General features: G+C 42.3%; 1 protein-coding gene across 2 annotated transcripts in view; it reads left to right on the top strand.

The window, feature by feature from the left end:
• The window catches only part of si:dkeyp-72e1.9 (syntaxin-binding protein 4), a 74,395-nt gene that overhangs the window by 15,702 nt on the left and 32,081 nt on the right, over positions 1–26,612 (top strand). The window contains exons 1-6 of one of the 2 annotated variants that reach the window (XM_058653228.1): positions 1,056–1,227; positions 2,394–2,467; positions 12,691–12,786; positions 12,959–13,028; positions 13,349–13,423; positions 17,765–17,844. In XM_058653228.1, the coding sequence (XP_058509211.1) occupies positions 1,181–1,227; positions 2,394–2,467; positions 12,691–12,786; positions 12,959–13,028; positions 13,349–13,423; positions 17,765–17,844 (442 nt within the window). In that variant the 5' untranslated portion in view covers positions 1,056–1,180. Of the gene's footprint in view, positions 1–1,055; positions 1,228–2,393; positions 2,468–12,690; positions 12,787–12,958; positions 13,029–13,348; positions 13,424–17,764; positions 17,845–26,612 lie in introns of those variants that run through there. The other variant, XM_058653227.1, reaches the window with a different exon arrangement.

Genomic DNA, 26,612 nt, shown 5'->3' with positions numbered 1-26,612 from the left:
TCGGTACTACTGTATTGTTAACTTTACAACCAGACTTGGATTATCATGACAAGGCTCACCTTTATGAGGGAAGAGCTACTGAAGTGTCGAGCCCACACCAGGCCACCGACAAGAGCCGGTGCAAAGACTTTGGACTCATGGTAGAGAAATGAACCTTGTATTTACGGGCTACAGCTGTGGTGACGTTCCTGCAGTCAGCACGCTCCAACAAAACCTGCTGTGATAAAACTGCACATTTCAGAGTGGCCAGCCTAACGCACTCCTGTGCAATGCAAATGAGGTGGGATGGGTTATCTCACTAACACAGATTTGTGAACAATATTTGAGAGAAATGGTGATTTTGTGTAAATAGAAAAATGTTTAGATCTTTGAGTTCAGCTCATGAAAAATGGCAGCAAAAACCAATATTATGATATAAATCAAATCAACTTATCTGTAAGGCTGGCTACATAGTATCTGGATAATGTATCTTTTTTTGTAGTCTGTATCCCAATATATGACATATATGTGGTTATAAAGCTGCGCACAGTTTGTTTCTCTGGTCTCATGAGAAGATTTCTTTGGAGAGGTTTGTGCTTCTGTAAATGATTAGGCTTAAGTTAAAGTAGTGTTATTAAGTAACTTTTTTAACTGTATAATTTTATACACTATAGTAAATACGATGATTATCAATGGAAACGTCATCACAGATACTTTATTTTGATAGCGTAAGTTTTATTTTGGTTTTATTTGTTGAATCACTCAGTGCTTCACTTTGAATATGAAGGTGCTGTTGTGACTGTTTACTGCCCTCTAATGTTAAATATAAACATAAAAACCTTACATTTCTATCAATAACAGTCAATAACGCTTACAGCTGAGGGCCCCATAAAGGCTCGGGCCGCCCCTGCTGGTTGAATGGTTTAAAAATAAACAAAGTCTTTGTGTGTTTGTGTGTTTGCTCTCTGGCAGCTTCTTGTGCGTGTTTTCTTAACATTTCGGAGATGCTTATGTAAGAGTTTTAATGTGTTAGTGGAGGTGGAGGCGTGAGGAGCGCGCGCGCAGGCTGCTGCTGCCTGTACACAGACAGACAGACAGGCAGGCAGACAGACAGACAGAGCATCATGTGGCTCAGAGCTGAAGGCTAAGAGCTGGAGCAGCGGCACAGCGAGCGAACGACACCACAGCTCCATGCGTCAACATGCCAACGTTCTCAGTCATGTATAGAGGAGCAGTGATCATCAGCAGGTAAACGTGTGTGTGCGTGGTGCGTGTGTGTGCGTGCGCGTGTGTTCACACAGCTTCTGTGTGTCAAACAAACTGTAACGGGGTTCACGTTCATCTTAAGTTTAGATGACGTGAGGTTTGGTTTCGATGAGGTTATTCTGTGTGTATGTGTGTGTGTGTGTGGGGGGGGGGGGGTACTGTGTTTAATTGAAGTGTGGCTCGTGCAGCGCTCGCGAGCTAAACTGGAAAACGCGGAGCTGCAGCTGACGGTGTGTGTGTGTGTGTGTGTGTTGTATTACAAAATCATTAAACACTCATGTTTGACAGTTTCCAGTCAATAAAAGACATCGTGTGTATTTCAATCTTTAATCCAGATTAAAATGACTCTGTGACCCTGTGATGGACTGATGACCTGTCCACGGTGTCACCGGTCAGTGATTATCACTAAAGACAAAGTAAAGCATGTGTGTGTGTGTGTGAGTGTGTGTGTGTGTGTGTGTGTTCACCAGCCTGTAGGAGTTACAGTTACATACTGTCTACTGTCTACTTCATTTGCTTCCCTGCACTTTGACCTCTTCCTCTCCTAAATATCGTTATAATTTGACTGATGTTCGCCCCCTGCTGGTACAAAAACGTTCACAGTCCAGCTGGTTTGTTTGGGTCTGTGTGAAAGTGGTTTTCATGTTTGCAGTCGTGTCAATTTTTGAAAACTCCAGCACTTTGTAGCCAGTGAAAATGATGCAGGGTTCACAGTGTGATGATCACACTGTGGATCATCCCTAAATGACTCTTGAACTCTGAATATATAACATTACTATGCAGGGAATATAAATTGCAGTTGAATAAAGGTAATACATGGTGATATATTACAGTATGTCTTATATAACATCATTACAATAGTAACTGTTACTATCATGATAATAATCTAAGAAGCTGACGTATGAAAACTTGTCTGCACGACACAATCTGAGACCAGAACTTTGGAAGACATCCTGGTGTGTTTTTATGGAGAGAATATTACTGACACTAGGAGACTTTTTGTCTTGTTTTGGAGGCTGAAGCCCAGGTTACTCATTGTGCCGTACCATAACCACATTCATAATCAGAGTCACAGTCACATCACTTTTCTGCTTGTGAAACATGTTGATGAACGTCTTGTGTATCGTTCATGTCTCCATCTCTAACAGGACTCTGATGGGTCCGTACGGAGTAGACCGAGCTGCTCATTCCATGGAGTTCACAGACTGTGAGAATGGCCTGGGTAAGTCACATCGACAGTCCCAGGACTGTTTCATTTACTGGCTCGCTCTGATGTGGCCCTGCTGTGAAGCCCCACATATCCCACCATTCCGTACAGGAGTGTAGGGAAACCATCGCACAAAGAGACTATTCAGCATTTAATAGTCGCTGTTCCACCGTGTCCTCACATCTCGTTGGAACCGTTTTATTGGTGTTCAAACTGATCTTGGAAAGACTCTAAGCGGGAGTAGACAGGCGCGCGTTGGCGTCGTCACAACATCCTGTTTTGGTCGCGTTGTTTCGGTGATGAAAGTCTTTCGGACGAAAACTAAAAATGCCTTTTTTGGCCGAAATATTTTTGTAGCTGAATTTTGGGTTCATCTCTAGATATTTGATATTAGCTCATATTAGTGTCAGGGACAGATCAACGTCCTTGTAAGAAAAGTATTGCACAATGTTATTCTGGATATAAATAAAATGAAATAGTTTGTTTCCCAGTAGCAGCTAACAAAAATGCATTCAATGACGCTGGTAAATTTCGTCACTTCTGTGGGATGTACGTGTGTTGAGCATAGAGGAGCAACCTTCAAGATGCATTCAAGAAACCCCTTAAATGTCATGATTTCTGCAAACATTATTTTTATTTTAGCGGGTTTTTTTTAACATTATTACATAAACTACCAACTTTTTATAATCAAGCAAATAATGAAATACTCCTGCCCGTCCCTGTTTACTAACACCATGCACAGCCTACCTCATTATCCTCCATTATCGAGCTGTGGAGCCTGATTTTAAGTCACTGTGTTCACTGAAGTCCTACTTTTAAAGGGATTTTCTCTGCAGAGTCGGCAGAGTCCTTGTTTTTGCCGGGGAGGGGGAAGTGGGTCATGCAGCAAAGCCCTAACCCACTTAACACAGCTGTGTTGTTTATGTCTGCCCACGCAAGTACAAACGGCTTTTCTGCATTCAGACTGGAAACAGCATCCTGTCATAAACTGTGCATTTAGTCTATTTCATTTCATTTGTTTTTCATTTTCAACCTGTGATATATTTAACCTGTCAATCATCACTGGTGACGCAAAGATATTTGACTTTGTGCTGATAGTCGATTTAGCATTATGTTATATATTTGTTATATTTGTCGCAGCACATGTAGATATACAATTTATTCATTTTGCAAAATAATCAAGAATATAAGTTGGAGAGGTGCAAGCGTATAAGTCCAGGAAGTTTTAGTCAGTCGTGTTTGTGTCATTCCTTTAGAAACATGGGTACGGGGACTGCAGCGATGCCTTTATTATGTGTTGATTAAATGATTACTAAAGTTATTTTGATACTTGATAAATCAAAAAAAGCTTCTTAAATGTGAATATTTCCTGATTTCTTTGCTCCATAAAACAAAGAAATCCTTCAGACTGAATCATTTTGATTTGTTCAGGTTTGAGTCAAACACTGATCAACATGTTTCAATATTTTCTTACATTTTATAGCACAAACAACCAGGGCTGGGTGATATACCACTTTTTCACTTCCGATGCGATACCGATATTGCAGCCTTGAGTATTGGCCGATACCGATATTGATCTGATACGATATCAGCACGAATCATACATACTTTTTTGACTTATTTTGTAGTGTGGAATGTTATAATAGGCTTGATCAAGTCATATTACTTAAAAAGAGATCAATAGTATGAGACAAACTCACCCATTTATTATTAACCAATGGGTTACATCAATTTTAACCTTCAACATAAGAATATTGGATTTTTTTCCATGTTCCAGTATCAAGTGCTCATGGGGGTGTTTTCAGAGCACCCGTGTTTCACAGGTAACAGCGTGTCTTCAGAGAACACCCCCCTTGTTTTCACTATTTTGGAAACAAGGGTGAGTGACTCGTCCCGCAGGTAAACCCGGAGCCCGGGGACCGGCCCCGCAGACGTACTTAGCTCTGTATGGGGAGCTCCAGATTGTTAAAATAAGTCTCTGAAGTAACGCTAATCTTTAAAAACAGAGGCATACATACGCAGGACACAGGTACGCTGGTTAGTTGTAGCGCTGCTCTTTTCGTTTAATAAACGGGCCGCTCCAGTTTGACTGTAGGCGCGCTAACGGAGCTAGCCCAGCTCACAACGCTAACGGAGCTAACTGGTAAATACTGTTTACCGCCGACATGATGAGCTAACGATAGCTCCTTGTCTACAGGTGTCAGGTGATCAGTTCTTCTTCACTCCTCTAAAACAGCACAGCGCAACTTTTTCAAGAGCGGCGAAGAAGAACCGTGTCAGAGCTAACGGAGCTCTAATAAATTACGTGGTATTGGATCAGTGCATGGACTCCAGTACTCGCCGATACCGATGCCCACATTTTCAGCAGTATCGGAGGCATTTCCGATACCGGTATCAGAATCGGAACTCTATTTAAAACACACAAAGCTCTTGGCATGACTGGTTTCTGGGGTATAATTAACAAACGGCGCTGGTTTATGAAATAATGTTGTTTTAGCAGCTCGCCTCAGGATGAGCTAGCATGGTGCTAATGGCTAACTCGAGCTTTCTGTGTGGCTTTGTAGCCTCTGAAATAGCAGTAGCACACACACGCTGTTGTTGTGATCATGTGAGCTCTACATGCATCCCACGTGATCACAACATTTTAGAGGCACTCCGATATAATCCGATATGCCTTTTTTGGCTGATATCGGACCGATATCTGATATCAATATCGGATCGGGACATCCCTAGGTGATATACCGGGAGTAAGAGTTTTACTGGTATATTATATATTATTTTTATTTGCCTTGTGAACACTGTTTAATAAAGCCAACCACTTCTCTCTGAGCCTACAAGCCTAGTTCAGCTACTCAGCCACGCCCCTTACATGTACGTACTACATAGTGTTGTCCCGCCCACGCTACGCATCACAACAGACATTTGAACGAAAACGTGGGGGACACGGTGCAGGTGGAGAGTGAGCAGAAAAAGAATAATGGCGCTGTTATTTTCCTAAATATAATACTATATAGTACTTTTACTCCAATAAATTTGTATTAACTGTCTTTGTTATTCGTTACTACAAAATAAAAGTTGAGCTGGTGACCTAATGCCTGTTTGTTGTCGCTAGTTTTTAGCACCAAGTGGACTTAAAACACATCAGCGGCTGGTTGTTTACCGTGTCCGACACCGAGGCTCTGGTCTCTGGGTTTCTGTTGTACACTCCGGACGCCGGGTTTCAGTTTCACTTTCGTCTGAATTAAAACAGTGTGACTAGAAGCTCCACAAACTCCAAAGGTTCCAAAAAGTTTCAAAAATGCCAGAAGGTTAGTTTTAATATTGTTTGAAGTTGTTCCTATTATTATGCTTTTATTGTTAAGAAGCCACAATAAATGTCATATTGAAAATTGTAATTGTTCACTTTGTTTAAATACTTTTATTAGTACATTTAAGTACATTTTATATTAGAAGATTACTTTTGATACTTAAGTACAGTAAATGTCAGGTACTTTAAGACTTTTACTCAAGTAATATTCTAAAAGGTGACTTTAACTTCTACCAAAGTCATTTTCTGGTAAGATACTTGTAATTTTACTCAAGTATCACTTTCAAATACTTTATACAAGACTGCCTGTGGTTTCTTATATTTCTCTGTTTTCCGTATAATACTGTGAAGGTGAAGGCCTGTTTTTGTTTACATTTTTGTTTTTGCACAATTATGGCTATAAGTGTAGGCTATTACTATAGATTTTCTTTTATAATACTTTCCATTTTATATGTTTATAACTCAACCTAAATAAATGGTTGATGGTGATGAGTTAAAAGTACACACTTATATCGTTATAATATTGTCGCCATTCGAACAAAAAATATGGAGGTATGAGTTTTGGTCCATATCGCCCAGCCCTACAAACAACTAATCAACTAATGTATTTAGTTAGTTAGTTTCCCGTGTTTCCTGCCACTGGTCACTGCACGACATTACATTTCAGTGCAAATGGCTGTGATCTGATTAAAGAAATGACTGTCATGTATTGTAGGGGTACATGAGTCAGCAGTGTCTCTGCTGTAGGGACCGGAAGATTTTTTGGTACAGTGTGTACAAATGTGTTGGTGAAGTTTCATGTTGCCTCACCTCACCCTTACCTTCCTAAGTGTGTTGAGTGAGAACCTATGTAGCCTGATGCAAATATGAAAGAATTGATGAATGAACCTATCAAACTGAGTATAATTATTCTATGTCCAGTTTCTGTCAAATAAACTTTGACGTCAATCTTACACAGAGCCTGTAAGCGCGACTGTGCAGAGATACTTTGCATTTGCCTTCAGTTGTGTTCAAACTAAAACAAGGCTCAGTGTCCCTCTGCTGGAATACTTTATATTGTTGAAAGTGTCAAACGAAAGCATAAATGATCAATTTGCGTGTTGGACCACAGTGTTGTAAAGTACACACACACACAGTCAAGTATCCCTGGGCAACATGGTCGTGTTACTGTTGGACTAGTGTGAGTGAAAGCCGTGTCCAGCCTCTTATTCACTCACTCTCCTGCTTTCACCCTCTTGTCTTTCCTCTCTCTGTAAATGGGATGTTTTCTTTGTAATCTGCTGAACGTGTTTCTGTACATGTGACACCGACTGACAGAGCCTTCTCCAAGGGTTTTTGTGGAGTTTTTCCTCACTCGATGTGATGGTCTAAGGACAGAGGGTCTAAGGACAGAGGGTCTAAGGACAGAGAGATCTAAGGACAGATGGGTCTAAGGACAGAGGGATCTAAGAACAGAGGGGTCTAAGGACAGAGGGTCTAAGGACAGAGGGTCTAAGGACAGAGGGGTCTAAGGACTGAGGGTTATTTTCTCTTTGGTGTTTGTGCTACCTCTGCGTTGTGTGTAACTGTCTCGTTGGCCTTGTCTTTTGAGTGAAAGGTGAGGGGAGGGTTTCAAATGTGAAACCAGACATTCCATAGTACCAATGCAGGCGATGCAGACTTGCTCAGACTGTGACTGGGTTCCCATTCATCCTGTTGTAAGTTGATGTACCATCATAATGACCTTGAAGACATTATTTGAATAAAAATCCTACATTTTTTTGTTTTAATTTATCAGATATTTATGCTGTGTTTCCATCATGGTACAGTACAGTACAGTAGGGTTTGGAATGGTAAAGTCCTGGGTCAGGCTTGTGTTTCGATGGAGAACAGAACCTTTACTTGGTGGGAGGGGTTTGAGCTGTGCCCGATGGCCACATAGTGGTGAGATTACAACAAACGAGGACATTGAACAAGGACACGTGACAACAAAGGAGAACGTCCAGCAGCTCTTTTTTAGGCTCAGTTTGGGGCTCAAACTTTGTATGAGAATAGATTTCCATGGCACATTTACAAAGAATGCAATGTGACGTTTTTCTGTCGCCCAATCATGTTGTTGGCTGAGGACTTTGTGAGTGCAGCTGAATGCTGTCATCACTTCAGTCTGCTGTGTATTCTTCAGAGAACCACACTGAAGAAGCAGTTGATGTTCTTTTATCTATTATCATGTAAGTAATCCTCGAGTACGAGCTAATGTGCCCTCAATGTGTTACAAGCAGGAAAATAACTACAAAATAAAACGTGGAGCTGGAAACCGGCAGCAGAGGCACGTCTTCTTGTCTTCAGCTGCTTACGCATTAGAAAGATGTTTTTGTTATCTGATGGCAGTGGGCGGAGAACACAGAAGAAGCCAGAGGAAGGACCGAGATGAAGAACGTTAAAATCCCATTTTCCCAGCACATGATAATTCACTTCAGACCCAATTAGTGTTAGTTGCCATACATCCCAGTTCCAGCCTAAAGCTAAACATCAAATATGACTTTCCCAGAGAGGCATCAGTGAGTCCTCTGAAGATGATCAGAGATGACTTTTTGAACTGGACCAGATGACAGAAGGTCTCTGCTTTCTGTGTGTGTGGCATTTGCATGTTCTCACGTTAGTGTCCCGTATGGATCCAACACATGTTGATGGGGACTCTAAATTGACTGTTGGTAGAAATGTATGATAGTCTGACCTGTAGGGCTGTAAAGTCCCGGTCGACTGGTCCATTAATCAGAAAGATACGTTCTGGTTCGACTCAAATTCTGATAAGTCGACTCTTTGCCGTGTTAATTTCATACAGTCTATGGTTCATTTGATTTCATCTGGAGGAATGTACCAAGTGCTAATGGGGGTGTTTTCAGAGCCCCCTGTTCCACAGATCACAGTGTGTCTTCAGAGAACACCCCCCTTGTTTTCAGTATTTTGGATTAGCCCAACCCACAGGAGACAGAAAGACTACAGAAGGTGCGGTGGTTTTATTTCATGTTGAGCTACAGTCAGTCGTCCTCTAACACGTCACAGACGTCACAGGGTGGCAGCATTTTACAAAAATAGATGCTGATAAAAAAGTCAAACGTTTTCATATCACAGCTCGACTACAAACATATAATATAAACTTGCTAAGCTAACTTGTCTTCATTATGTTGCTCAGTCTGTTTTGAGAACATGATCATATCAGAATCTGCATATTTCATGATTTAGTCTAATAATCATTGATTGGTTTTATAACTGACAGCGATCTGTTTGTGTCTCAGCCGTGAAGCTGAGCTCCTGTGTTCAGTGTCTCTGTGTGAGGACATGAGACAAATCATCTAAATATTCCTCAACAATTGATGTTGCGCTGATATCAACGTAGTATAGTATCGTATACTACATAGTATATTTTCAGAAATCATGCGCTATGATATTGTGCAGATGCACGTGATGCAAAATGCTTTCAGCTGCCAGCCCCGCCCCCTCGACTAGTCGATTTATGAGTCGAAATTTCACCAAGAATTTCTTTGGTTGATTACAGCCCTACTGACCTGTCTGTCCTGGACATGCCTGTGTCTCACCTCATGTGTCTCACCTCATGTGTCTCACCTCATGTGTCTCACCTCATGTGTCTCACCTCATGTCTGCTGGGATTAGCTCCAGATCTGCCACCCTCTACAGATAACATGAAGGAAAACAATTCAGTCACTTATTTGTGTAGTTTAACAATGACAGTTGACCACATGTGGTGAATCAACATGTTGACCACCTGAGTTTAACTAGCTTTGTTTAAATTGAGTGATTTAAACTTCCTTAAAGGAACCAGAGTGTAAGAGTAAGTGACCTCTAATGGTGAGACCCAGTGTACAGAGGACTGAAAGTGGATTCATGAATGAACACAGAGACAGAGAGCGACTGACTCGTATGACCCTCCCAATCGTCTCCTGTCAGCAGTACACTCACACTCCTGATGAATGACCTTCCCCTCTCTTCCCAGTGACCACAATATTCAAAATCCCATCTGTTCCAGGTGATCAGTATTCATTTATGGGCTCTTATTAGCATTTGTTCTATTTGGACATAAACGTCAACTCTCTGAGATGATAATAAAACAGGTGGTTTAGTTTAGCAATGTGACATACAGGTAAAATCAACTTGTTCATGATAGTAAGTGAGTGGTGACTTCAAAGGGGACAAATGTAAAGGTGCAAGAATACTGTGTGCCAGGTTATAGCAACATGGATGTCATAGGCAGGGTCTTAAAGTCTGATTAATGCTAATGCTAAAGCCCCAGGTCAGGCTTCTGTTTCATTGACTTGGTAGGAAGGGTGTGGCCACGTCACGTGGCGTTGTACACAACACGAGAGACAACAATGGAGGACATGCAGGGGTCTTGTTGTCCTGCTCGGCTGTCACAACAAGGCGTCAGAGTAGACTGCAGGCTTTGCCTCGGGATATTTACACCGATCGCAACGGGGTGGTGACGTTTTTCTGTCGCCCAATCAGCTGACTGTCGTGGGCGGTGGAGCCACACTGACCGAACCATGCCATTTTACTCTGGTAACCCAGGGGAAATGTGCCACAGAAAGGAATTGTTGGGGTTGGTTGTGTTGGTACTATTCCTGGCTAACAGCTGGTGCTAGCGACAACAAACAGGCATTACGTCACCAGCTCAACTTTTATTTTGTAGTAACCAGTAACAAAGATGGTTAAGGGAAATGTATCGGAGTAAAAGTACACATTATTCTTTTTCTGCTCACTCTCCACCTGCACCGTGTCCGCCGTTCAAATGTCTGTTGTGATGCGTAGCGTGGGCGGGACAACACTGCGTAGTATGTACATGTAAGGGGCGTGGCTGAGCAGCTGAACTAGGCTTGTAGGCTAAGAGAGAAGCAGTCGGCTTTATTAAACAGCGTTCACAAGGTAAATAAAAATAATATATAATATACTGGTATGGCGATATTGTCTCAACTACATATTTCTTTCAAAAATATACAGGTATAACTCTTACCACCGGTATATCACCCAGCCCTAGTTCCTACAGGAGTCTTAATGGTTCCCAAAGGAATCTAATGGTTCCTACAGGAGTCTCATGGTTCCTACATGAGTCTTAATGGTTCCTACAGGAATCTTAATGGTTCCCAAAGGAGTCTCATGGTTCCTACATGAGTTTTAATGGTTCCTACAGGAATCTTAATGGTTCCCAAAGGAGTCTAATGGTTCCTACTGGAGTCTCATGGTTCCTACATGAGTCTTAATGGTTCCTACAGGAATCTTAATGGTTCCCAAAGGAGTCTAATGGTTCCTACTGGAGTCTTAATGGTTCCTACAGGAATCTTAATGGTTCCCAAAGGAGTCTAATGGTTCCTACATGAGTATAATGGTTCCCAAAGGAGTCTAACGGTTCCCAAAGAAGTCTAATGGTTCCTACAGGAGTCTAATGGTTCCTACAGGAGTCTAATGGTTCCCAAAGGAGTCTAATGGTTCACAAAGGAGTCTAATGGTTCCCAAAGGAGTCTAATGGTTCCTACTGGAGTCTAATGGTTCCTACAGGAGTCAATGGTTCCTACAGGAGTCTAATGGTTCCTACTGGAGTCTAATGGTTCCTACAGGAGTCAATGGTTCCTACAGGAGTCAATGGTTCCTACTGGCATTTCTATACCAGTCTAATGGGTACTATACAGTGGTCACTACAGGGAGTTGTGGTCTCTAATGGTTGCTAATGTGATGGAGGTGATTTCTAGTGGGTCCTTGTGTAGGATATACAGTATGTTTGAAGATTGCAGTGTTCAGTGATTTCAGTGAACTGCTATGGAACAAAGATGATTTCTCTCACAATAAAGCATAAAGCAATGCATCCTGACATGGTGATACACTGATGCACATGGTTTTTTATTTTCATCAAAATAATCAAAGTTATCAGAGGGTTTGGAGCAGCCAAGATTCTTCTTGTAACAGATCAAATAGTTTCATGGGTGCAGGTGCAGGGCTCTGAAAGGGACCTTTCTGATTAGTTAGTTCTGATTAGTTCATTCTTGTTCTATATGACGTAAGAAGAATTGGCCAGGTTCTACCACGTTGAAGGCAGGATCACACTTCCCAGGAAGTAAAGACACCAAAATAGAAATAAGTCAAAAGAAAGTGAACTAGAGTCACACATGAAACTGTGAACTTTTCTTTGTGTGTGTGTGTGACGGTCAAGGCACTGAATCTCACGTTGGTCCTGATTTCTGTGTGAATGGGTATGAGAGACATACATGATCGAACATGCACTGCAGTGTAAAGCAGTTTTTGAGCGCTTTATAAACACAGAGCATTTAATGCTCCTACAGTTGAACTGCAGCAGCAGCAGCAGTGTTGTATGTGTTGGTTTGTGTGATAAATACATCAAATCTATTTCATTGTGTAATATATTGTTTACATTTATGTTAAATTCAGTTGTACTGTTAAATATTATAACAAATATTGCTTTAGTTGCTCTTACAATGTTTTTTGTGTAATCCTGTTTACTTACACATACACACACTGTTGTCCGTGTTGTATTGACTTCACTGCGGTTAAAAATGCTAACGTCCATTTTAAGGCAGTGTTACTTTAAATCTGGTGAAATCATCCTCTCACAGCACACATCCACACATGGCCCCTCCCCCGGCTGGGGGAGGGGCCACACTGATCATGTGTCGTCAGTGCGTTGATGTAGAATCCGTGTTTGCGTCACGATGCATCTGAAAAATGATGCTATGATGGAGCGATTAATGCCCTGTAAAAAACGTGTCTTTCATTTTAAAATGGGCTGTTCGGCGTCTGCAGCACATGGCCTGATAATAATCCGAATAATAATATATCTATTTCCCATTGTTCAGGACTTGGGACCAGCAGTACGAATACACTGGATGACTGTCAGGAAAAACATTAAAAAACTGTCTTCTCCTGACAGGAATTAAAGTGATCGGTGGAGTGAAGGAGCTGACGGGAGAGGAGTTTGGAGTCTATGTCAAACGGATTTTACCAGGTGGCCTTGCTTCAAGTGACGGTAAACAGGATTTCTCACCTGTCCCAGGTTTGCCTCTGTGACTTCAAAGTTAGGTTTATCTTTATTAACCTCAAAAGAAATGTGTTTGATCAAAGTAGAAAGGTGATAAAAAAGTTCTAACTGAACTGTGCTCAGTGATGTCAGTCCAGCCCATTTCTCTGACCTCTCACAGGGAACCTGCTGCCAGGGGACCAGATCTTGGAGGTGAATGGTGGAAGTCTAGTAGGAGTGACAAGTGAAAGGTAATCTCTCCGAAATGTCATTAAGAGTCCTTATAGTTGTTTGAAGACAACAGTGTTGCCAACTTAGTGACTTTGTCACTCTTGACTTTGTCATTTAGCACTTTTTCAGCGACTGTTTTTCATAGAAAGCGACTATAGCGACAAATCTAGCGACTTTTTCTGGTGTTATCAGAGACTTTGGGAGACTCTGACGTGAAAGCACGTATTCAGCAAATCAGGTGATGACCACATTTAGTGACTTGCAGTGGCTCTCCTGACTGAGGTGGACTGAGGTGATGCTGAATTACCACAGGTCTTGTGTGTGTCTCTTTGTTTCACAGGGCTGTGGACATCTTGAGAGCAGCCTCTGCGACCAATCACATGCGACTTCTCATAGCCAGAGATGAGGAGGCAAAGTAAGTACTATTGGTGTGTTCCATTTGTGGTCGGAACTCGGAATTTCCGAGGTCGACGTGGGTTTCTCTGTAAATGTGTCCTTCTGTTAGCAGTTTTTGACAGAGAAATGTGATTTTTGTGTGATGGTAGTTGATCACCAGAGTTGGTAACAATCTACACACTTATGACATAACAAGTACATTTTCTACAATCAATGTATATATCTGAGCAACAGCATAACAGATCAGGATGAATTTTGTCATGTTTAAGTAAGATGCAGGTAATGTTCTATACAGATCCAGTGAATCAAAACCTAACAAATATTCAAAAGTGTTTAAAGCTCTCTGAGCACTTTTGTTATTTATAGATTCATTTTGCATCATATAATATATATATATAATATATAATATATGCTTTTTATTCAAACAACACGTTATTCAATATCAAAGAAAACACTTTTACTTTGAAATTCTGTGAAATCTCGTCATGATCGTAGGTGGGTTATTATATTATGTTATATTATATTATAAGGGTTATATTTGGGCTGAGAATAATATAATACAAGCAGGTTTGTCTGTGCTTTCCATGGTGGACCCACCTGTGTTTGTCTTAGTTCACTGTCCAGGCTACCTGAGTACTAAGCGGATATGGTTTCAGTAGCATGGGCCCACATAGGAAGCCCATGAGGAACCATAGACAAGTCTAATCTGGACCCAGCCCAAATACAAGCCCACAGGCCACGTGGACCTGCTAGCAGGAGCGGTGACGTCACTCCTACGTCTGACTTCTGGGTTCCAGTGTAAATGGAAGGCAACTTAAGCGTCAGCTGCCAGCACCGCAGACCTCATCTTCCCTCCAAATCCACTCCAGACCACTCAAGCCTTAAGTGTGAGCTAATGACTACAAAGATGGTGGATTTGCGTAAATCCTCTGAGAGGAAACGTGACACAGGCAGGATTTACACCTCAGCTGTTAGAGAAGACGCAGCCATTGTAACATAGAAGCATGTTTACATTAATGACAGCGTGGGACATGTCCTGTATGTCATGTACAGTATAATTACAGGGTGATTATGTCTCTTACAGCATGTTTTCATGGATTCTTCCTCAGTGGTGAGGGAGCCTCCACCCCCTCAGTACTGCCCCTCGTTGTCTTTGTGTTGCATGCTAAAGGAGAGTCAGCAGGCCGAGGGAGGCAGAGAGCTTAACCCAGGGCAGAGCTCCTGACAGGATGAGCTGCATGTGCTAATCTGTGCTCTGTGCTTAAACTACCCTGCAGCCCACAGCAGAGGAGGCAGGGGGCTGCCTGTGGGCTGCAGACGCCAGAGAATTATGCTCGTCGCTCTATAAATACATGTCAAACTAGCTTAGCACAGATAGAATGAAATGGAACCAATGCACTCTGCTGGTGCATCACACCAATACATGGAAGATTGTCAACAAACATTAGATTTCTATGTTTTTCAAACCCAGTAACACCTCGAGTCAAAGGCTGGTTCACACCTCACACCCCATCGAGTTACTTTGTAATACGCAGGAATGCATCCACCTGTACACTGGAGAAACAACCCCTCTGTATCCTCACTGGTGTTAATGAGGTTAATGAGGGTAAAGTGAAGTGAAATATCTGTAAGAGAAGCTACTGACTTCATGTTGTTTTTCATACGATGACCTGGATGAAAGAAAGTCTACACAGAAGACATTGTAGGCAGGACGTCATGTTTTGTCAGGCAAGTTAGAGCGAGTGGAGCTAATGCGACATGAATAATGTATTTCACATTCTAATACAAATGAAAAGAGACACTGTGGTGGAGGAAGCAGCAGCAGCAGAAGCAGCAGCAGCAGAAGCAGCAGCAGCAGCAGAAGCAGCAGCAGCAGCAGCAGCAGCAGCAGAAGCAGCAGAAGCAGCAGAAGCAGAAGCAGCAGCAGCAGAACGTCTCACATGTGTCACATTATGAAGTCTTCTTCATTGTTGTGATTATTTTCATTTCTGCCAGTGTGGAATGAATGAATGAATGTGCTGGTGCTGGTACATTTCACCCAGTCATCTGTTATTAACAATGTGTGTCCTTATTTACATCATAATCATTATAATCAGCTCACAATCACTGAATTCAAATCAACATCCACAGAGACGTCATATCGCTGTGTTGCAGTTCAAGATCAAGATACTTTGTGCTGCAGTGCAAATGTTTCTGCATCCTGTCGTTCTGAAACAAACAAACAAACATACAAACATCCTGTAGTTCTGAAACACACAAACATCCTGTAGTTCTAAAACAAACTAACAAACATCCTGTATTTCTGAAACAAACATCCTGTAGTTCTGAAACAAACTAACTCAAACAAACAAACAAACAAACATCCTGTAGTTCTGAAACACACAAACATCCTGTAGTTCTGAAACAAACAAACAAACATCCTGTAGTTCTGAAACAAACAAACTGAAACAAACAAACAAACGTCCTGTAGTTCTGAAACACACTAACAAACATCCAGTAGTTCTGAAACAAACAAACTGAAACAAACGTCCTGTAGTTCTGAAACACACTAACAAACATCCTGTAGTTCTGAAACAAACAAACTGAAACAAACACACAAACATCCTGTAGTTCTGAAACACACTAACAAACATCCTGTAGTTCTGAAACAAACAAACTGAAACAAACATACAAACGTCCTGTAGTTCTGAAACACACTAACAAACATCCTGTAGTTCTGAAACATACAAACTGAAACAAACATACAAACGTCCTGTAGTTCTGAAACACACTAACAAACATCATGTAGTTCTGAAACATACAAACTGAAACAAACAAACAAACATCCTGTAGTTCTGAAACACACTAACAAACATCATGTAGTTCTGAAACAAACAAACTGAAACAAACATACAAACGTCCTGTAGTTCTGAAACACACTAACAAACATCCTGTAGTTCTGAAACAAACAAACTGAAACAAACAAACAAACATCCTGTAGTTCTGAAACACACTAACAAACATCCTGTAGTTCTGAAACACACTAACAAACATCCTGTAGTTCTGAAACATACAAACTGAAACAAACAAACAAACATCCTGTAGTTCTGAAACACACTAACAAACATCATGTAGTTCTGAAACATACAAACTGAAACAAACAAACAAACATCCTGTAGTTCTGAAACACACTAACAAACATCCTGTAGTTCTGAAACATACAAACTGAAACAAACAAACAAACATCCTGTAGTTCTGAAACACACTAACAAACATCATGTAGTTCTGAAACATACAAACTGAAACAAACAAACAAACGTCCTGTAGTTCTGAAACACACTAACAAACATCCTGTAGTTCTGAAACATACAAACTGAAACAAACATACAAACGTCCTGTAGTTCTGAAACACACTAACAAACATCCTGTAGTTCTGAAACAAACAAACTGAAACAAACAAACAAACATCCTGTAGTTCTGAAACACACTAACAAACATCCTGTAGTTCTGAAACACACTAACAAACATCCTGTAGTTCTGAAACATACAAACTGAAACAAACAAACAAACATCCTGTAGTTCTGAAACACACTAACAAACATCATGTAGTTCTGAAACATACAAACTGAAACAAGCAAACAAACGTCCTGTAGTTCTGAAACACACTAACAAACATCCTGTAGTTCTGAAACATACAAACTGAAACAAACATACAAACGTCCTGTAGTTCTGAAACACACTAACAAACATCCTGTAGTTCTGAAACATACAAACTGAAACAAACAAACAAACATCCTGTAGTTCTGAAACACACTAACAAACATCATGTAGTTCTGAAACAAACAAACTAACAAACAAACATACAAACGTCCTGTAGTTCTGAAACACACTAACAAACATCATGTTGTTCTGAAACATACAAACTAACAAACAAACAAACAGGCGTAAAGCAGCTGACTGAAGCTCAGGTGAGTCAGTAACATGAACTTCATTCACTCAAAGGTCAGAATCTTTGCACACAGTGACTTTAAGTGTTGATGAGTTCACCATAATGGGATTAAATTGTGAATAATACAAAAGTGATGAACCTGCAGTAGAGGAGCAGCTCAGTTCATCCTCCTGCCTCCATGTTTGAAAACACTCACATGGAGGGAAGGTCAAAGGTCATATGCATCAGCCTCTGAGTGTGTTCAGTGTCAGGTCATGATGGACATTTTCCTGTTTATGAGAAAAACAAAATATCAATCAACATATTAATGAAATAATGTGTTCAGGTTAAAGTTGTGTTTGAGTGAGTCGTCATCTTTACAGGTCCTTGAATGCAGCAGGATAAAGATTCATTTCACAATGTTTAACTGTTTTCTCGTCATATTTTTTTAAGGAGAGAATTTGCAGAGCTGATGGACAAATATGGATCTAATGGCAGCACAGGATCAACACGAAACTCTCCCATCCAGCAAGGTAGGAACTATCTGAAGCACTTGTAGGCTGTATAACATCTAAAGTATTTGTAGGCTGTATATTAACTATCTAAAGTACTTGTAGGCTGTGTATTAACTATCTAAAGTACTTGTAGGCTGTGTATTAACTATCTAAAGTACTTGTAGGCTGTGTATTAACTATCTAAAGTACTTGTAGGCTGTGTATTAACTATCTAAAGTATTTGTAGGCTGTATATTAACTATCTAAAGCACTTGTAGGCTGTATATTAACTATCTAAAGTATTTGTAGGCTGTATATTAACTATCTAAAGCACTTGTAGGCTGTATATTAACTATCTAAAGCACTTGTAGGCTGTATATTAACTATCTAAAGTACTTGTAGGCTGTATATTAACTATCTAAAATTTAGATAGTTAATATACAGCCTACAAGTGCTTTAGATTCTAAAGCACTTGTAGGCTGTATATTAACTATCTAAAATTTAGATAGTTAATATACAGCCTACAAGTGCTTTAGATTCTAAAGCACTTGTAGGCTGTATATTAACTATCTAAAGCACTTGTAGGTTGTGTATTAACTATCTAAAGTACTTGTAGGCTGTATATTAACTATCTAAAATTTAGATAGTTAATATACAGCCTACAAGTGCTTTAGATTCTAAAGCACTTGTAGGCTGTATATTAACTATCTAAAGCACTTGTAGGTTGTGTATTAACTATCTAAAGCACTTGTAGGCTGTATATTAACTATCTAAAGCACTTGTAGGCTGTATATTAACTATCTAAAGCACTTGTAGGCTGTATATTAACTATCTAAAGCACTTGTTGTCACAACCGAACAAGGACTTGAACCCAATAGCACGACTCAGAGACAACTTCAAAAAATATTCCAATTTATTGGACAAAGTAACAAATAAAAATCACTCTCAAAGGAGGAAAAGTATCAACAGAAAATCACTCTATCGAGGAATCGCTAGATAAGCAAAAGGCAAAAGTAACAAATTATAATCACTCACTGGGAGGAGACAAAAGGTCTGGGCAAGGTGCCAAATCAAAATCACTCTTCACGAGGAAAAAACTCTGATGGCTCAAAAAGGGACAAAACAAAGTAGCAACTAAGAAAAGCAAAAACCTTACAAACAATTGACGTGGCATGGATTGGCGTGGGTTCTCTGGCATGACAGACAAGACGAACTGGCACAGGGCAAAGGGAAGCACAGGCTATATGTGAACTCAAAGTAATGGGGAACAGGTGGAAACAATCAGGGCGGGGAAGATAATCAGACTGGGGGGAAAACTACAGGGGAAGGGCAAGTTAGCTAAAACAAGAGGAAAGAGAGATGTCAAAATAAAACAGGAAGTCACAAGACAAAAAATAGAAGGCAAAAAACTAAACATAACTTAACACAACTTTCTAGATATGACAGTACCTCCCCCTCTAGGGACGGCTCCTGACGGCCCAGATAACTGAGGGTGGCGTCTGTAAAAGTCTGTGATGAGGTCAGGATCCACAATAAAGCTGGTAGGAACCCATGATCGTTCCTCTGGACCGTAGCCCTCCCAATCCACCAGGAACTGCCTGCCCCGGCCCCTGTTGCGCACAGCCAGCAGAGCCTTGACTGAGTAGACAGGGCCGCCGTCGACCATCTGGGGAGGTGGAGGGGGTGCAGCTGCGGGCACCATGAGGCTTTCCTTAACTGGTTTCACCCGGCTGACGTGGAAGGTGGGGTGGACTCTCATGGACCGGGGCAAACGCAGACGGACAGCAGAAGAGCCGATGACCTTGGACACTGGGAAAGGCCCCACGAACCGTGGAGCCAACTTCCTGGAGGCGACTTTGAGAAATCCCGCGTAGAGAGCCAGACCTTCTGGCCAGGCTTGTATACCGGAGCAGGTCGGCGCCTCCGATCAGCAGCCCTCTTCATACGGTCCACACTGCGTAGGAGGGCCTTACGGGCAGCTGCCCAGATGCGGTGGCATCGCCGGACCATGGCATGGGCCGACGGGACGATGATCTCCTTTTCCGTCTCCGAGAAGACAGGGGGCTGGTAACCGAAGACGCACTGGAATGGAGACATGCCAGTGGCTGAGGTAAGAAGAGAGTTGTGGGCATATTCCACCCACACCAGCTTCTTGCTCCAGGAAGCCGGATTCTGCGACACCAGGCATCGAAGACATGTCTCTAACTCCTGGTTGAGACGTTCCGTCTGGCCGTTGGCTTCTGGGTGATAACCAGAGGTGAGGCTGACGGTGGCTCCGATGAGCTTGCAGAACTCTTTCCAGAACCTGGATATGAACTGGGGCCCCCGGTCTGAAACAATGTCTTTGGGAAAACCATGAATACGAAAAACGTGAGTCATCATAATCTCTGCCGTTCTTTTGGCAGATGGAAGCTTGGGTAATGCTATGAAATGAGTCATTTTAGAAAACCTGTCTACCACTGTGAGCACAGTGGTGTTTCCTTCAGAGACCGGGAGCCCCGTGACGAAGTCCAGTGAGATCTCAGCCCACGGACGAGTGGGAACAGGGAGTGGCTGCAGCAACCCCATCTGCGCTCTGGAGGAGGTCTTGTTGCGGGCACAGATGGAACACGCCTCCACATACTCCCGAACCTCCCTCTCCATGGAGGGCCACCAAAACCTCTGGGAAATGACGTACATGGTCCTCTTAACTCCTGGATGGCAGGTGAGCAGTCCGGTGTGAGCCCAATGGATCACCTGTGGACGCATATCAACAGGGACAAACAAGCGATTCTCCGGACAACCACTAGGTGTCGGATTCTCACCATTAGCCTGCTTCACCTTAGATTCTATCTGCCAACTCACCGCTCCTACCACACGGTTCAGTGGTAGGATGGGCTCCGGTTCCTTGGCAGTAGGCTCGGGGTCAAACAGACGGGACAAGGCATCGGGCTTGGTGTTCTGGGACCCCGGCCTATAAGACAAAACAAAGTTAAATCTGTTAAAAAAAAATGTCCATCTGGCTTGGCGAGAGTTCAGTCTTTTTGCTTTGCGGATATATTCCAGATTCTTATGATCTGTCCATACAATGAATGGGTGCTGTGCACCCTCTAACCAATGTCTCCACTCTTCCAAAGCTTTTTTCACTGCTAATAACTCACGGTTCCCAACATCGTAGTTTCTCTCTGCCGGCGAGAGTTTATGAGACAGGAAGGCGCAGGGATGAAGCTTGTTGTCCTTCTCAGAGTGCTGGGAGAGTACTGCTCCCACTCCATTATTGGAGGCATCCACCTCCACGACGAACTGCCGGCTGGGATCAGGAACAGTGAGAATGGGGGCAGTGGTGAACCGCACTTTGAGCTGTCTGAAGGCCTCCTCAGCTTGAGGGGACCACAAAAAGGGAGACTGAGGAGAAGTGAGTGCATGTAGAGGTGCAGCTGTGGCACTGAAGTTTCGGATAAACCTCCTATAAAAGTTAGCAAATCCTAAAAATTGCTGAACCTTCTTGCGGTTATCAGGTGTTGGCCACTGAGCCACAGCGCTAACTTTAGCCGGATCCATTTGCACCTTTCCAGGGGCTATGATGAAGCCAAGGAAAGATACAGTGTCGGCATGGAATTCGCTCTTTTCTGTCTTGACATATAATTGGTTCTCCAGTAATCGCTGGAGAACCTGCCGTACATGATGCACATGAGAGTCTAAATCTGGGGAGAAGATCAATATGTCATCTAAATACACAAACACAAAGTGGTTCAGGAAGTCTCTCAGTACATCGTTGATCATTGCTTGGAAGACAGCAGGAGCATTGGTCAACCCAAACGGCATGACTAGGTACTCGTAATGACCACTAGGAGTGTTAAAGCCTGTTTTCCATTCATCCCCCTCTCTGATCCTAACCAGATGATAGGCGTTTCTGAGGTCTAATTTAGTGAAAATCTTAGCCTGCTGAAGCTGATCAAAAGCTGATGACATTAGTGGCAGAGGGTACCGATTCTTAACAGTTATGTCATTAAGTGGTGCATAGTCTATACATGGTCGAAGTGTCCCATCTTTCTTTTCCACAAAAAAGAACCCTGCCCCCGCTGGAGATGAAGAGGGGCGGATAAGACCAGCCTTTAATGAGGACTCAATATACTCAGTCATAGCCTTCTTTTCGGGGCCAGAGATGGAATACAGTCTACCCTTAGGAATAGGGGACCCTGGGATCAAATCAATTGGGCAATCATAAGGCCTGTGGGGAGGAAGGGAAGTTGCCTTCTTTTTACTAAATACCTCACTCAACTCGTGGTAACATCTTGGGACTGAAGTCAGGTCAGGAGTTTCAGAGTCTGTGACATGAACAGAGGCAATGTTATCACTAGTTTTCACATTATGACAGGACTTTAAACACTTGGTTTTACATTCTTCTGCCCAGTTCAAGACCCTCCCAGTACTCCAGTCAATATGCGGGTTATGTTTCTTCAGCCAGGGAAAACCCAAAATGAGAGGATACTGGGCAGAGTTATATAAATGAAATTGCATAAGTTCATAGTGGTTATCAATGATAACTGTGAGTAGTTCAGTCTTGTGTGTCACTCGAAAAATCAGACTGCCATCGAGAGCGCTGGCCTCTATAGGCTGAGATAATTGTTCTGTCTTTAGCTTGAGTCTCATGGCAAAATCCCAGTCCATGAGACTTTCATCAGCCCCCGAGTCAATGAGAGTCTCCAAACTAAGTGTGGTGTTGTGATGCCTCACCTTAGTCTGGGTTAAAGCTCGAGGAGGGAATTCCGTGGAGGAGAAACGTCTCCCCAGTACCCCCCTGTCGACTGATGAGCCTGTGCCTTTTGCCGGACACGCTGCTAGCAGATGCCCTTGCTGTCCGCAATAGAAGCACCTGCCTTCCTGCAGGCGACGACGGCGCTCCGCTGTTGACAGTTTGGTTCGCCCCAACTGCATGGGCTCCTCCACCTCCTCGGAAGGCCACTGCCTCCGGGTAACGGGTGATGGAGCACGTGAGGAGCTCCGCCAACTGGGTGTAGTGACAGCAGCGCGACCCTGATGACGACCAGCTGTAGAGGCCATTCGGCTTCGTTGTCGCTCCTGTAAGCGATTGTCTGTTCTTATGGCCAGAGTTATTACTGAGTCTAGATCAGAAGGTAAATCTAGGGGCACTAACAAGTCTTGAATTTGATCTGAAAGTCCCTTGAGAAAAACATCATACAGGGCCGTGGCATTCCATCCGCTATCCGTGGCTAGGGTGCGAAAGCGGATAGCATAGTCACAAACAGAGTCTCTATTTTGTTTGATGTTGCTCAACTCACGTGCTTTCTCTCGGTCGGATGAGAGGGGATCGAAAGCCTTCCGCAGAGCCTGTTTGAACTCCTTGAGGGATCTGCAGATCATTGAATCCCGAGACCATTCAGCCGTAGCCCATGCCCTCGCCCTCCCGGTGAGGTGGGAGATCATGAATGCCACCTTCGATCGTTCCATAGGAAAGGCTGAGGGCAAGTGTTCATAATGCATATCACAGTCCACAATAAACGCCCGACATCCTCCTGACTCACCAGAAAACTTTTCTGGGGGGGAAAGGCGAAGAGTCGTGGCATGGGGAGCTGAGATCGATGAAGCTCTGGCATCCGCCGGAGATGACGTGGTCATGGTGTCAGAGAGAGAGGGATCCCTTGTGAGATGAGCAAGGACTTGATGTACTTGGTTTGCCAGGAGGTTAACTTGGGTTGTCATAGAGGCTTTGAACTCCTCCTGACTTTTAGCCATCCCCTTCACGCCACTGTTCAGAGAGGCCATGTGCTCCTCCTGCTGAGTCAGGCGGGTGTTCTGGGAGCGAATGGCCGCTGTCAGTTGTTCTGAGTCGGCTGGGTTCATGCTGGCCAGTTCGTAATGTCACAACCGAACAAGGACTTGAACCCAATAGCACGACTCAGAGACAACTTCAAAAAATATTCCAATTTATTGGACAAAGTAACAAATAAAAATCACTCTCAAAGGAGGAAAAGTATCAACAGAAAATCACTCTATCGAGGAATCGCTAGATAAGCAAAAGGCAAAAATAACAAATTATAATCACTCACTGGGAGGAGACAAAAGGTCTGGGCAAGGTGCCAAATCAAAATCACTCTTCACGAGGAAAAAACTCTGATGGCTCAAAAAGGGACAAAACAAAGTAGCAACTAAGAAAAGCAAAAACCTTACAAACAATTGACGTGGCATGGATTGGCGTGGGTTCTCTGGCATGACAGACAAGACGAACTGGCACAGGGCAAAGGGAAGCACAGGCTATATGTGAACTCAAAGTAATGGGGAACAGGTGGAAACAATCAGGGCGGGGAAGATAATCAGACTGGGGGGAAAACTACAGGGGAAGGGCAAGTTAGCTAAAACAAGAGGAAAGAGAGATGTCAAAATAAAACAGGAAGTCACAAGACAAAAAATAGAAGGCAAAAAACTAAACATAACTTAACACAACTTTCTAGATATGACACTTGTAGGTTGTATATTAACTATCTAAAGCACTTGTAGGCTGTATATTAACTATCTAAAGCACTTGTAGGTTGTATATTAACTATCTAAAGCACTTGTAGGCTGTATATTAACTATCTAAAGCACTTGTAGGCTGTATATTAACTATCTAAAGCACTTGTAGGTTGTATATTAACTATCTAAAGCACTTGTAGGCTGTATATTAACTATCTAAAGCACTTGTAGGCTGTATATTAACTATCTAAAGTACTTGTAGGCTGTATATTAACTATCTAAAGTACTTGTAGGCTGTATATTAACTATCTAAAGCACTTGTAGGCTGTATATTAACTATCTAAAGTACTTGTAGGCTGTATATTAACTATCTAAAGCACTTGTAGGTTGTATATTAATGATATTAGTCTCATGGGCAGGCCCTCATGTGTAGGGTAAAGCAGTAGAAATGAATGAATGAATGAATGAATGTTTAAAAAGAGAAAAACAAGCAGCTGCATGCTGTTGCTGCCAGGTGACCTTGCTATGTCAGATGAGGCTTTAGTCTGCAGGGTAGATGGAGTAAGTCAGCCTTTAAAAATAGCTCATGACAGTGCACTCATCCATCACACTAGTGCCAACATCTGTTTCAGTGGGGAAGGAGGCGGACAGCTGGTACAGATTTGTCAACACTGGGTTTCATCACGTGAAGTGTGCGTGGAGGAGGAGGAGGAGGAGGAGGAGGAGGAGGAGTGTGTTACATCATCATTAACTTAACCATCTTTCCATGACTTTTACATTACATTACATGTCATTTAGCAGACGCATTTATCCAAAGCGACTTACAATAAGTGCATTTAAACATTTGGGTACAAACAAGAGCGAGAAGTAAGCCAAACTATAAAGTGCTAGTCGAACCATAAAGTGCGATGTATAAGAAAGTGTTGTTGTTGTTTTTTGTTGTTTTTTGGTTTTCGTCGTCTTAGTCGAGGTAGAGTCGGAAGAAATGTGTTTTTAGTCGGCGGCAGAAGATGTGGAGGCTTTCTGCTGTCCGGATGTCGATGGGGAGCTCGTTCCACCATTTGGGAGTTATTTGGACTTCAGTCCTCTGTGCTTCAGTGGTGTCTGCCTCTCCAGCATGTATAGAAGACCTGGTTATGTGCTGCAAGAACACATGTGTAATGAACAGCATACCAGGGTATTCATCACAAAGTCAGAAGCTAGAAGTTGAAATAACAGTGACTATGGAATCCAAAGGAAAATAAAGAAACTCAGAGTGACAATAGTAATAATTATTCCTGACCATAACACACATTTTTAAATGGCACATACAATATCAAAAAGTCAGTTTTGTTGTTTTGATGAAACAGTGGCCACTTTTTTTTTCTTTTTAGTCCTAAACGACCAATTAAAGGTCCATTTAATTCTTCAGGATTTGTTAAAAACTTGTTTGTGAGATATTTGTGAGAGTTATTGTGCATGTTTAGACTCTCAGAAACAACAACAATAATAATTTAAAAAGAAGTCTAGAATGTGTGTGTTTGGACCTTAAACCAGAACTAGTTGTTTTATTTTTCTCTACAGTTTCAGAGCAGTAAACAACTATCCAATGCCCCCCCCGCCCCCCACACTCATGTGCCTTTGTTTTCAATGGAGCCGGCGAACACTCGGTCTTTTCCTGCCACAGTGAACGTCTACAATAACTCTGAAGCTGTAAAATCCTGCATAGTTGTGCTTTAAAAGCAAGAATAAGAGGGAAGTCAGACACGAATGATTATCTTCACTGTGGTTTAAAGGTGACAATGTGGACCCACTGCAGTTACTGTACAAGCACACAGTGATGGACTGATGTCAGGTTTCCATATTCACTCCAAAAGCAAAACCTTTATCAGAGTTCAGTGCAGAAGTGCAGCAGGGATAGTGAGAACATGAAAGATCAGATGTCGACGACACTGGATTCAAGTCTGGGGATTTTTCGGTTGGTCGTCATTTGGTGTGGTCAGCACAGAGGGTTCTATTATCATTATTATTATTATTATTATTATTATTATTGTTTCTCTGTGGAGAGTCTCAGTGCCATCGGGGCCGTCTGTGGCAGCAGGGAACGATGTCTGTGATCTCCTGTGACAGGACACAGTGTTTACTGACGACATCTCCTTCATATATTAGCGTTCCCTTTTCTATAACCTGAAGAAGAAGTGATGATAGCAGTGCTATGACACCACTGTTTCTGCACACACACACACACACACACACTGATGCTGCAATCACTGTTAAGGTCACATGATCAAGGGTTTAAGAAAAGGGTTATTTAGCTATGCTCCTCCTCTTTAGCCTGTCACAAGTAATCCCAAGTGTTTTGAATGTTATTAAAC

This window comes from Solea solea, chromosome 16 (genome assembly GCF_958295425.1).
Source record: "Solea solea chromosome 16, fSolSol10.1, whole genome shotgun sequence".
NCBI classification, from domain to species: domain Eukaryota; kingdom Metazoa; phylum Chordata; class Actinopteri; order Pleuronectiformes; family Soleidae; genus Solea; species Solea solea.
Note: the sequence above shows the minus strand (reverse complement) of the source record. Positions and strands in the feature narration are given on the sequence as shown.